Source organism: Dermacentor variabilis, chromosome 7, assembly GCF_050947875.1.
Source record: "Dermacentor variabilis isolate Ectoservices chromosome 7, ASM5094787v1, whole genome shotgun sequence".
Classification (NCBI taxonomy): domain Eukaryota; kingdom Metazoa; phylum Arthropoda; class Arachnida; order Ixodida; family Ixodidae; genus Dermacentor; species Dermacentor variabilis.
In genome coordinates this window covers 128,739,237-128,753,384 of record NC_134574.1, presented here as the reverse complement: position 1 = coordinate 128,753,384, position 14,148 = coordinate 128,739,237, and the positions used below count along the sequence as shown (strand labels likewise).

At 48.2% G+C, this 14,148-nt stretch overlaps 1 protein-coding gene across 1 annotated transcript; it reads right to left on the bottom strand.

Moving 5' to 3' along the window:
• Positions 1 to 5,150: 5,150 nt before the first annotated feature.
• LOC142587900 (uncharacterized) lies at positions 5,151 to 7,290 on the bottom strand. The gene has a single exon (XM_075699243.1). It carries the CDS (start codon positions 6,668 to 6,670, stop codon positions 5,912 to 5,914), a length of 759 nt encoding a protein of 252 aa, XP_075555358.1. The 5' UTR covers positions 6,671 to 7,290; the 3' UTR covers positions 5,151 to 5,911.
• Positions 7,291 to 14,148: the final 6,858 nt, after the last annotated feature.

Genomic DNA, 14,148 nt, shown 5'->3' with positions numbered 1-14,148 from the left:
CATACTGTTTTAGTTTCTATTCTTGTGTGTGTGTGTGTGTGTGTGTGATTTGTGCATTGGAGCTTGTTCTTGCAATAAGAAATGAGCAGAATTGTTGTCCACCCACCTCGGATGGTTGGATCCATGGTTATTTGTTTATAAATGGGTGCGGTTTTGTTAAGCAAGCATGAAAACATGTTATAGAAGTTGTCATAGTACTTGTAAGTGCACATCATAAGTGTCAAAAAGAAAATATGTAGACATGGCAGAAAAACTATGAAAACACTCAAATATTTCTGAACAAGTACTATATCAGTAGGCAAAGCTTGCTATGTTATTGTAAAAGAACAAGCTAAGCGACTACAAACATGATGAAAATGTAAAGAACACACAATCAGATGTGCACTTGTACAAAATACTACAGTAGCAACGTTAAAATTGAGCATGGTTAGGTGAAGTTGAGTAACTGCATTGTCCTTCATTATTGGGTGGCTATAACCCACCACAATGACTCTGCTGCTGCGGTGCCCTGCTGTGGAGTACAAGGTCGAGGGTACGATTCCCAGCTGCATTACAACAGGGGACATGTACCATTGCATACAAAAGTTTCGACACCACGGCTTAAGTGAGAACAAAATTTTCTTCTCTTGCTACTGTGTGGCATGAATTTGGGAGAGACACTGTATTGGTCGAACAAGCACATGCGCATTGCACCACTTCATTCCAGGCCGCAAAAAAATAATAATTGTCTGGGGTTTTTACAATTTTCGCTCGATGTTGTACTTAGACATCTGTTCAGGGAACCCAATGCTATCAAAATTATGACATACTCTCTCTGTCAATTTGGAGCAATCGACTTTCCCAAAGTCGCGCAAGACATCTGCAAAGTGGCATTGCTGGGATAATGAGCGAGAAAGATGTCATCCACCCAAGAGCATCGTAAAGCAACAGAGCTTGGATGGTAGAGCAACTTCTTCGAAAAAGCCTTGGTCCTGGGTTTGATACCGGGACCAAGACAGACTTTCCTTTAAGTGTGAACATTTCTGTCTGAGAAACACGCATGGGTTCACTTTGTAGCTCCATGCTGCTATTGTTGCAATGTGGGCTTTCTGGCAGACATCTTGGAATAGCAGCATAGCGCAAGCAAGATGAGGCCAGAGAGGAGAACATGAACGCAGGCACTGTCTGTGTGTTCATGTTCTCTTCTACGTCCTTTTCTTGCTTGCACTACTAGCATTCATGCTACTCACGGGTGGACAACAAAGTTTTCACTTTCACGAAATTTTCTTCCACCTTGCAGAATTGCGCATAACTGATTCGTTGTTGCAAGTACTATAAGCAGATGTGAGCTGCTTGCTGCAGTGTCCACACTGCAGCTTGCTTAATGAGCTCGCAGTAAAGCTTGCAAGGTGCCTTACACGTCCCCTGAAGTGCCATCAGAGTGCTCTGATACTGGCATCGAATATGTGCCACTAAACAATTAATCCGGACCCCTCTGGTATGATGTTCCCCCATAGCCCACAGCGCAGATGTGGCCACTTATCAGTGGCCCTTTCATGGTCAGTGTCTGGACATGTTTTGCAAAAGCTAGGTGGTCGGGTAAGCCGTGCTCAATTCACCAGGTTGCCGAATGTCGCCAAAGCTGAGCAGCAGTGGGCTTGGTTGGCCCCTGCAGGGAACATGTGGAAATGCCGTGTGCTGGTGACTGCTTTTTTGCCGCAGAATAGTTAAAGCTGAGACAGCTGACGGTGTCCACAAGATGCGATTTCTTTCAGCCTGAGCACCCTTCCCTCCCACCACAGCATCAACCGGCAACATAAAGCTCTCTATTGTAAGAGAAATCAATGAACTTCAATGAATGAATCAATCAAGCTGTAAAGCAGTTCTTGTAAGCTGTACACAGGCCTCAGTCAAGCCTTTTGTGGATTATTGCATATGTGCTTCTCATTATAACGCTAGTGTAGCACATGTTGGAAAATATACATGACTTGTAAACATCCCAGAAGTGAGGTTGATGGACCTGTGCGAGGCAAAGTGACCACACCTATACCTCCTTTCACATGACAACTTTATGTCAATCAGCGCTGTGTACTGTTCTTCATTCTTCCCCATCTGTGTGCACTGTTACCCCTTTAATTAAGGTGGGTCACAAGCATTTTGCTCAAAGCAATCCATTACTCCAGTTGTCCGCTGTACTTTGAAAAGTGCACTGCAATTAAAAGACAGGCCTGCCAGTCTTGGCAGCGTAGTAGAACTTATTAGACTGGCTACTTTAGGTGCCTGTCCTGTGCTACCTGTCCACTGTGGCAGTATTGTGAAGTTGCCAGAATTACACAATTTTGTATGTCCTCTGCAAAACCTGCCAGTCAAAGGACAAGTCTTTTTAGTTGACATTTGTGCTGTAATCTGGCATTAATATTGTAGCTTCCCAACAAGTCTGGAAGCACCTTTACAACCAACACTACGGTGACGCACGCTTTTCCCCAGCTACCGTTGTGTTTGTTTGGTCCCTGTACCATTGCTTACTATCTTTACAAACTAACCTGATCATATCATTTGTTTCATAATACACGAGACTATATGGACTGCCCGTGTAAGGTGGTAGTTCAGTTCATAGACCGATATGAGCGAATCACCGAAAAATGTTTCACTTGAAGATCTTTCGATATTAGTACACATAGGTTTAGGCATCATGTTCCTTCATTATGCTTATTTACTCATTTACTGTTAATGTTTCTTTACAATATTCTTTTTTCACTTTTGTCCCCTACTACTACCCAAATCTTGGGCTGCCCCCTGTAGATGGTTGCGCCATTTCACCCTCAACCAAGCGAGCAACCAACTAGGAAAGAGACGGAGCAAAACCAGTTCGCGCGGACTGCTGCTGAGACTGGTGGGGTAGGACCCAGAATCGGGTTTATGAAGTGCCATTGAGACCGCATATATTTAGTGTCCTTCATTTTCGGGTAAAGCCCGACAATTCCTGATTTTTTGCACTCTGAAGTTCTATGAAAAATCGGGTCAACCCCAATTTATCTGAAGTTTTGCCCTTTTATAAAGGGTGAGAATAAATGCTGGTGCTACAAAACCAGTGAACGCTACCGGACTTGCGCAGCCAGCGTTCTTTATGCGCATGCATTTAAAGAAGGGTGGCAGATTGGGCTAGTCATTACTTTGTTGTTATTCCATTCTGTTGCGAGAATATACAGAGAGAAGCAGTAAAAAACGGCAAGGACGAGAGGCCCGCAGGTGTAAGATGGACGGAGAACTGCTCAAAAATACACAGGATAATGCATGCCAACAAAGCCTCGTAAAAATAAGGAAAGACATTGCACTTCTCAGAAGCCTGCCACTGTAAACTACTAACTGTGCTTTCTTTTTTTTTCCCTGTGATAAAAAGTATGCAGAGAAGAAAGCAAACAAAGCATCGACGAGGACTTCTCATTGTTTTTGTTTATGCATTTCTTTTCAATGTGTAAATAATGGCCGCCAACGAGAATTTGTATAGACGAGTTTGTCACATGATGGGCAAGCAGCTCTCCTTGCTATTACATGTTCCTGAAAGTGACTTTGCTTGTTCAAATAGACTGTGTCCAAAAGGAGACATTGCCTGTGTTAATCATTTGTGAAAGCTACCAGAAAAAAATCCCGACCGTTAGGCTGCCAGACGACAAAAAACTAGAATTGTCCCGGTATTCCTCTTTGAAAAGAACACAATTTTTAGCATCCCTCCCCCGCACTTAAAAAAGATATAAAAGCTGACGATGAAGGACCCTACATAAATTGTGTTCTAAATCCTATAGTTTACTACAAAATTTACTAAAGGTAATTCTGGCTCTGTGATCACTCAGCTACCATAGGGATGATGATTAGTACTATCACCAGTCTTCACCACTTGTGGCTTTCAACATTCTTGCGACAATAACTGCACACCATCTCCCAAAATTTAATTGATTAAATTACGGGGTTTTATGTGCCAAAACCACTTTTATTATGAGGCACGCCGTAGGGGAGGACTCCGGAAATTTCGACCGCCTGGGGTTCTTTAACGTGCACCTAAATCTAAGCACACGGATGTTTTCGCATTTCGCCCCCATCGGAATGCAGCCGCCATGGCCGGGATTCGATCGCACGACCTCGTGCTCAGCAGCCCAACACCATAGCCACTGAGCAACCACAGTGGGTTCGTAACTTTCCAAGCATTCATTGCCTTTTTAAACAGAAGACAGCTAGTCTATGCTCCCACATGTGTTGTTGCCTTCATAATGCACTGTGGTGTTGAATACGGTCAGTTGCCAAGGTCGCAAAGCCATTTGAAGCCAGCAGGGCGCAGTTTAGGCATAGCTGTGTACTGTCTGTTATTCCCATACTAGCTGAACATACATATTTGCTGCTTCCATAAACACTGGTGTCGGAGTTCCATCAAGCACTTTTGTGAGAAACTACGCTTAGTCGTCTGCGAATTAGCTGCTACACTGCGCCGGCAAGTGTCCGTGCAGTCATATGAAATATGGGAACTTCAAGCGTAGAGTTTCCCACAATTACTAGCGGGAACTCTGGCACTGCAATTGTTCAGCCACCATGGGGACGGTGGCTGAACAATGGATTTGTGCGATCTTCGTACTTGGCGCTTCAAACGTTCTTGTGGTTTTGTTTATTATGCTTTATTGGGGCCTAAATTTCAGAGAAATTTATACTTTTTTTTAATGCGAAAGGTAATAAGACTTTGAAAGCACACATAGTGGCTATTAATAGCAGCGGTCTTGTTTGCCCGTGCATCTGCAGTACAATGGTTTCAATATCAGGCTTTTGCGATATAGAGGTCCTGTGTTTGAATCCTGCCGTCAGACAGTTTTACTCTTGTTCATTTAATTATTTAGAATGCTGCAGTACTTCCTTAAAAATGGTCATTTTGTGAAGTTGCAAAACCTTTTAAAGCCAGAGGGACGAAGTTTAGGCAAATACATGTGCTACCCATCATTCTAGCTGAACTGCCTTGCTGGCAGGTCCCATAGACACTCACACCGCAGTTCCGTCTAGTAATTGTATGAAAGTATAACTTCGAGTGGTTCAGAAAAAAAATATAATTTGAGGGATAAATACATGGATAAGACACGTTAATTAGGTTGAGATAAACACATACATGCATTGTAAAGCACAAGGTACGAAAGGTTTAAAAAAAAAATCCGACTTGTCCATCTGGTTTCATGTCAAAGCACAATGCATTGTATGGCTTTTTTTTTTTTTCTGGCTTCTAATCGTAACTGCTGAAAAATCGTAATTTGACACTGGTTGAAATTCGATTTAAGAAAGAAAGTTGTACAACCTGAATGTTACCCTAGCAAAAATGCCAAACACGAAACTCGAGTAAACTGGGTTTCAACCGGTTCCCTCCAGAAGTCGACTTGTTCGAGTTTAGATGTTCCTGCAGTGAGAGGCTACGTGGAAACCAACTGGCTCTAGGTTGGATACAGTGATGAAAATGCCCGTTTCATTGCCACATTTATGCACGTACGTTGGTGCAGAGACTGGAAAGAGAAGGAGCAGGGTAGAAAGTTGACCGGTGTTTCCACTAGCTTTCAATGACTTTTCAGTGGTGACAATGCGAGAGGCATCCAAGGGTTCTCTGGAAGTTGAAACCGAGATAGTGGGCATGGTGCTTCCATTTACAGACTATATTTGGGAAAAGTTAGGCCATGCGAGAATCGACTGGCGGAATGTAAACCACTTCAAATAAGTTATTTCTCACTTTCTGCGCCAGCGCAATTGAATTTTCCGCAGTTACAGATCGAAGCTCATTGTTTATTCTCAGTGAGAAGAACACGTTTCCATGAGGCCATCGTAAGCGCTTCGTACATATGTAAAATGTTTAAAATAGACTAAAATCAGTACAGAACATGGAGACAAAAAAGGAGTTAACAAGAAAGTCCAATCAGACCGCTACATAGCGCACGATGCGTTGGGGCCCTCGGATCTCGCGTATCCTCCCGCAGTGGCGCATCACCACCATGAACTGGGTGACGACGCGGATTGACTCGAACCCGCCTCCCTTGGTCAGGTCGTCGTCGACCAGGAAGCAGAGCCTCTTGGTCTCGGCCGTCTCCTGCTCGTGGTACGCGGTCACCCGCTTCCACTGGGCATCCTTGAGGCGAGACTTGGGCAGCGCTAGCAGCTCGTACTTCGACGCGAGCGCCTTATTGAACGAGTCGATGAGCTTGTTGAGCGTGGCGAGCGTGAAACGACCCCTCATGTACTTGGGGACGCTCGCGAACTCGCCCTCGCTCAGGTAGGCGATGCAGTTGGCGCCGGACCGAGGGCCAGCAGCCTGCCGCTGCGACGACGGCTGCGGCCTGTCGCCGGCTTCCGACGAGCCGTTACCTTGGTTGCCCCGAGCGAGGACGCCCTGCTGCGGCGCTGACCGCCGCGGAAGGCTGTCGAGGAACGACTTCTGGCACTCGGCGAGCTGCAGACGGACGTCGAGGTCGGCCAGCAGCTTCGCCTCTTGTTCCTTCGCCTGTTGGTACCGCTCGCCGAGTTCGCGGATACGCCCCTGGTGTTCCTTGGTAAGCTGCAGCTTCGCCTGCGCGTCCTTCACGAAGTACGCGTCGTCGGCCGAAATCTTGGCCAGGCTGACGCACAGGTTTAGCACGTCGAGCCTTCTGTGCAGGTGGGCTATGTACTCGTCGGTCATGTTGACGTTAGGTGTGTGCTGCTCCCGCAACCGCTGGGCGCCAGCGCGACGATGTGGATTGGACGTAGTGGGGAAGTCGCAGGGGAACCACCGTTGTGAGGGGAAACAGCCGAAGAACGAGCTTAGGTGCTGGACGATGCGAAATGCAGATGTAGCGCTCGCGCGCTTAAATTTGAAGCAGCCGCCCCGCTGCCCGACCAACTCTTCGACAATCGCGAACAGTTTGCAGGCGTTTGCAAAAGTTGCGAGGGCGCTGCTGAACAGGTAATTTTCTTTCTTACGTCATAAGAGCTGAAATGTCCAAACTCACGTTTAGCGTATGTAATAGCAGAATGTTTCAATCATAATGTTTTAGTTACATTTTCAAACGTGCATATTCTGTCCTATTTGTAGGCTTATTAGGTAGCGTCAAAAACCCAATGTTATGACGCGTTTTCGGTTCTCGCAATCGCTGCGTTTAACAAGCAAAAAGATAGCCTTTAAACCTTCATTTTAGATCCAGAGGACGTTATCCTATCGGGCGTAGATTAGGACACCAATATTATTATTGTATGAAACTCTATGACCAACTCCAAGTATTCAAAACGTAATAAAGAAAATTGACTGTTTAGCAGCGCCCCCATAACTTTAGCAATAACCTGCAGCTTGCCGAACCAACACTCAAATACCGGCGCGCGTGCGCAAGCGCTTCATTCGTCATTTTTCGTATCACCGAGTGTCGAGTGTCCAAGCTCGTGCTGTAGCTGTTGCCGGCCCACGCTGCTTCACCCGCGGCATTCCAGACTGACAGGTATACACAGAAGGAACCTGCGCATCGGCCTACCCAGGTTTCGGCCAACGGCGGAAGGTCAACCAACACCAGCGGCGCACCTATGAACTGTGCGGGCCGTACAAGCACCTGAAAGGAACGAGCTAGAAAGTCTATCCTAGAAGCGAAGCTGCTCGCCTACTTTGGCGGGCCTAAAGCCCCTCCGTACACGTTTAAAGCGGCGGTGGCGCGTGGATGGAGGGGCTTTAGGCGGGCCTTTCCAGCCCGCCGACTACCTCAACACCTTTTCACAGCGCAGCAGCAGGGCGGCGTTGCTCGGGGCAACCATGCCGAAGAGCAAGCTTTGACCCACAATGGCGGAAAAGAACTAGGAAGCTAACCAGTAAGTATGCCAGGCACGAGGACGAAGAAAGACAGAGCATTAAACGACAGGTTAAAAACGCGGAAGGCAAAAATTGGATAAATTCAATGGAAAAGAAGCATAGTGTGGAACTATATCGATACTGGAAACAGCAGATCAGGAAGGATGCGTTTTATGATAACTCAAGAGGCAGTGCCCTACTCCTTGAAGCTAGATCAGGATGTCTTAGAACGCGGAGCTATAAAAAGAAATTTAACGAAGAAGAAGACACATGTGCTGTGTGTGGTAAATACGTAGAAACAATGGAACACCTCATACTAAAATGTGATGGTATCAAGCCCGATGTCGATGCGGACACAGTCACCCTTCCTGAGGCCCCAGGGTTCAGAGATAATAATAGTCATGTGAATAAGTATGCGGTGGAAATTAGCAAAAGGCGATTGGAGGATTGGTGGCACAAAAGCAGAGAGGTGACATAAGGTTAAAAGAGTAGGAAGACGTATTTAAAGAAAATCGAGAAATTCAATAACACACCACACATATAAAAATAAAAGGCAAAATAAAAATGTGTGCATGGTGGCAACTGCCATCGCCCCGTTTGGGACGCTCCTACCTTCCATCCATGCAGGTTCGTCGGTGGTCGGACGCCGGAGTGGGCGGTCGTTACACCCAGTGGCGTAGCTAGGTCGTCTGGCACCCGGGGCTCTTAGCTCTTCTGTCACCCCCCCCCCCCCCCCCCCCGGGTGTAGTCGAGGAAGGCGGGGATATCGACAATTTTCGGGTGTCTTCAGACGTATATGACACCCCCCCCCCCCCCCCTCTACTGGCCCCGTGCACCCGGGGCCCACGGCCCCCCGGCCCCCCCTGTTGCTACGCCAGTGGTTACACCGTGTCGTTACACTGCCCCTTCTAGTAGTGTCGCCATGGTGTCGCGGGATCAAAATCACGGCCGCATTTCGATGGGGGCGAAACGCAAAAATGACCGTGTGCCGCGCATTGGGTGATCCCCAGGCGGTTGAAATTTCCGGAGATCTCCACTACGGCACGACTCATAATCGTGCCGTGGTTTTGGCACGCAAGACTGCAGAACTTGAGTTCTCGCACCCCTTTCCCAGCCTCTACAGCCACTCTGTGGCCATTTATTAACGCGACAGCGTTAAGGAGCCCGTGTCGCGGAAAATCCTGTGGGGGCGTACGCGGCGTCGTTTCGGCGAAAATATTTTCGAACCGCGCATACCCAGGCAACCTTAATTATCCAGTTCAATGTACCCATGGAAGCCTTCCATGTGACGAAGGTATTGACTGACCTAATTGAATTTCTCAAGCTAAAATACGTGGGAAAATCTTAAACTACGAGTTACCCACACCTTACAGACGTATATGATATAGCTCTCGGATATTAATTTGAATTTACGATTCGCAGTGCTGCCGGAAAGGTGAAGCACCGATTGCGATAGCAAATTAGTAAATAGCTGTACCAAGTAAGTATAGTAGCTTTATCGGCCATATAAGCTTGTAAACATTTGCTTGCTAACTAAATTAACAATGACAATGTACAAGCGTGACTCAACGAGGACGCAGAAAGAAACACACATAGTGTGTACGTGTGCTTCTTTCTACGTCCTTGTTAGTCGTGCTTATACATTGTATCATAGATTGAAACAAACTAGCCCGTCGACGTGTTTCAGCTAATTAACCAGCACGTTGTCACGTGCGCACAGGTAAACATAAACACACATCGCTCGATGACAGCGGAAACTGTCTGTGAAAACGTTGGATGAATCGCGGCAGCAGCCGCGAGCCAATTGACCTCGGTGCATGTGTCTCTACAGCGCGTACGAAGCGTAGAAAGCACAGCGCATGCGAATTAAGCTATACCTATACCGGCGCTACGCGCACTCTGCCCCAATAAACATGCACAGCCACTGCCGAAGCTTCAGCAATCGCGATGGCAATCAAACACAGCGACAGCGACGGTCACTGGCGCTGGTTATCTCCGACTCTCAAGCAGCATGCAGAATGTACTACATACATGCAAACCAGATTGCCACGAATCGCGCCGAGAATCTTGGGCGACGCGCGCGCTCCAAGAAGAACATGCATATAGGCCTCGAGCTCCACCACTGGAAATGCTGGCGCCACCGTCGGCGTGACGTGCTATTAGGGATCACGTGGACACAGCGGCCGCGTCGGCTGCTTCGGGAGCGCCGGAGCGAGCTGAAAACGAGAGTTTAAATTCCCTCGCACGCTGCGGTCCTCATTTAGTGGCGAGATTTTCCCGCTTCAAGTGTCTCCTTTACAACGTTTGCAAGCACTAGAATAGGTAGTGGCTGCCTTTGAAGGCGCGCAACATGGTAGGCTACTGCTCGGTGCCGCAGTGCCGGACGTACGCAACGGAGCCCGGTGTCAGCCTTATTCACACGTAGCCGCAGGACAAGAAGCTGCGTGAAGCTTGGCTCGCGAAACATAAAACCGGCTAACAGTCATCGGCTACAACTCGGGTATGCAGCAAGCACAGACGCGAAGAAGATTTCTGCGACGGCGCCGGGTCTGCGATGTTCGGAAAACGCGCACTGAGACGCTCGCCCGAGTCCGCTGCCCGACTAATGTCATGACGGTTTGGTCTATGAACTTGTCGATGCTATAGATACTGGCAAGTTCACTGGAATGGAAAGGGAGCGGTAAGACGCACATTTAAAAAAAGGCATGGCATATGGTCATGTTTGTACGTGTTATGAATTAATGCACTGGATTACAAAAAAGAAGCAGCGGGAATCGCACGCTGAGAACACCGATAGACATACACTGCGACGCAACTCTAGAAATAATATGGAAACGTCCAAGAATTTAGAAGAAAAAAAAAAAAGATTGAGTCGTCGCGACGGCACATCACAGTCCCAGACGGCGTCGAAGTCTCTACAATGAACTTATTTTTGAACCGCTCTGACAGCGCCCACGGAACAATGGTTGCTTGTATACTGTCAATTTCTCATATTCTGCGGCCTAAAGCTCATGGCACGGTGCGAAAACGCGCATGCGGCGAAGGCGAAACTGCGCGGACAAGCATGCAGACGTGCAGTCGGTCGCTGCGAATCTCTGTGATCGCTGCATTGAGGCTTCATTCTATTACGCTCCATTTAGTTATACAAACACCATAAGAACATATTTCACATAGTTTCCTCTCAGCGTTTACCTACCTTTCACACAAGAAGCTGGTTAATTCGGGAGACTCCATCGCGGCGACCGCGCGCAGTGGCGTTCACTGTACGTATTCGGTAAAGAGATAGCGTCTGTAAACAATTCTGTGCTTTCAGTTTGCCCAAGATTATTACTTAGACAGTAAAAAACTTCACTCGTTTCGAAAGTACTTACAGAAATGTCCGGGAGAGCTCGCGCGTGGTGTTTTCAGTGAGCGCTGACAGCAAAACCTATGAGGAGCGCGCTGCGTGATCCCTCATACTACGCCAGCGAGGCGCTTACGATAGATGGCGGCTCCGTAACTCCTCGCCGCCAATATGGTGTCCAGGACACGAGGGCATCCCAGACAATGAGACGGCACACTCCTTAGCCAATTGCCTTAGCTCGAGAACTCACAAACAGGGCGGGGAACCACAGCCCTTTCCAAGAGTAGACTTACAGTCCGAGACATCCTCTAAAGCAGCAGAAGCTTGATGTGGGCGAGTTGGCATGTAGTGTGGGATAGTGTTCCTGTATATGCTCCCGCAGGGAGCATATACAGGAACACTATCCCACACTACATGCCAGCGCTTGCCCATGGCGCGGTGCATAGCTGCGTCACTACCACATGTGACGTGGGAATGTACGAAAAGACCACAAGAAGCAAACTCGCCTGAGATGCTTACTTATATGTGGGAGATCCTCCTCGCCCGGCCGGGGCTGGAGGCCCAAAGGGGCGGGGCCTCTCCAACCGGGCGGAGAGAGCAGCCAGGATCACTGGTGTCCTGGAATAGGGACCCACCCAATCGCTTCCCTCCCAACCTACCCTTTCCCTTATTCCTCTCTTCCCTCTGAATAACCAATAACGTTTTTCCTCCTACTCCTGCAAACGTTGCAGATCGCTTTTAAGATGAGACGCGCGGGCGTGCACTTTGGCCACGTCGCAGACCGCTTTCAAGACACGAGCGCCGGCAAGCGGGGCAGGCGCTCTACTTCACTGGGCCTTAGTGTTGGCCTTAAATAAAGTTTTTTTCCTTCCTTCCTTCCGGCAACGCGTCCCCACGGCGTCCGCGATTCGGGTGGCCAACGCCGTAGTAGGCGCCGCGGTTGCCTTCACTCTGTACCGCAGTGTAAGAATATGGCAATAGTCTTACACCGGTGCTCTGTTTGGAGCTGCGGGTGAGGAAGGACACAGAGGCATCGTAGCAGGCGCCGGAGAACGCCCCTCTCGCCTCAGCCCTCGGCCTCACGCGCCACAAGAGAGGGCACGCATCCTGGCCGCATTTCTCGGTCGCGCATGCGAGATCGAACCGCGTTCGCCGGCTCACCCTCACACACGGAACCTCACCGAAATGGCTACGGCAGAAATGCGGCTGGAGTGTCCATATATAATTGCTACCGCAATAAAAACATAATTCTGTTACGCGGAAACTCAAACCCCTTTTCCAGCGTTTCTATAATGCATAGACCGGAGACGGCGTCCGCCATTTGCGCATGCCGGCGCGTAAACATCTAGTCCACGGTGCGGCGCGCCCGCTCCCTTGAACCTACTTGAACCACTTCCAGATGGCGCTCGCCTCCGCCGCATCGCTGCCCATGCAAGAGGCCACGTCTCTACCCGAAAGCCCGCCTTCGTGCATAGCATACGCTGCCCGAGCGTTTCCCGGTAAACATTGCGCTTACACACGCTGCACTTGCCGGCGAACGTGAGGAACAGTCGGGAATGCTATCGCGTTCCTCTTAAAGGCAAAGTTTAAGGGCCTGGTATAGTCTCGCACTGGGACTACTTGCTGAAGCAGTGTCGCCATGATGTAACGAGGTGGAGGCGAACGTGCGCCAGATTTAGCATCGTGCCGAAAGAACTAAATGGACTTACAAGTCAGGAAGCATATTCTCGCTATTTGCATTACTTGATGTCAACAAACTTCAGCCGAGCGTAATGGTTGCATGCGCAGTGTTATCAAAGTTCACATAGAACTTTTGCACGTTTTAGTGTAGGTTTTTAAGATGAAGCAGATTATTGAAATATATTGATTTGTTTTGTAACTCTCTCATAGTTTGCTGCTGTATGGCCCAGTTGGACTTTACTTCCGAAGCCTCTGGTTCCACCTGTACTTCAAGTAGGGGGGCTCAAAACGTATTTGGGTGGACAAGTTAACTTTTGAGTGAACCCGGTTGATACGGTGCCAGTTTGCCCTTGTCACTATCGGCACGCTTCACCACAACAGGTGGATTTTGTACTTATTGATGAGACAAGAGTATGAGGCAAGATCTTTGCATCGTGGCCATTGATGCCACCTCGTTTGAGTTCACCAACTTTGCTTCATCATTCCATTTGAACATATGCCAATTCTGCCTGGACAACATCTAGAAATCATGTCATGCGACTGACGCTGACAAACTGGGTAATGACGGCCTTCCCAAATGTGTAAAGAGGGAAGCTGTTCCCTTAACTCAGCATGCTGGCGCTGTTTACAGTCGGCGTGTGTCTGGGTCTACCTCTCCACGAAAAATGAACACGACTCTGGCAGCTCTCGCAGATTGATTCAAATGCGGGAGGTGCAGTGCCAAGAAGCTGGGACTAGATAAATCAACATTTGCACAGCGGATCGTGCCACAAGTTTGGAGCCCATAGTTTTGGCACACTTTCAGTGCTGTGGCATCACAGCTTGTTGGCAGACGAGGTGAAACGGGTGCTGCCACAAAGAAAAAGAAAGCAAGGCGTAGCTTTACTGCTTGACTTCTAAAGTGCCAAACGCATTCTTGCGTCCATCACTTTTTTTGCTAGGCTGGACAGAAGAAGCACGAAGTGTTTCAATTGACGCTGATAATAAAAATCAACATCAGTCTCTTGCAAAGTGGTTTGATTTGATTTAGGTCATTTAACATCATAACATACGCAATATGAGGAGACGCCATACTGGACGGCTCCGAAATAATTTTGACTACCCACCCGAGCTTCTTGTGTGCGCTTCAGTACACAAATGTTTTCGCAGTTTTCTCCCACCTAAATGAGGCCACGGCGGACGGGCATCGAACCCATGACCTCGCAGTCCGCAGCAAAATAGTACTGCGCATATCTACTCCACTACCGTGGCCAGTTCCTATTCAGCAGTGTCCAGCTAAACTTGCAATAAAGTCTCTGCGAACAAAGACACAACAAATAAAATA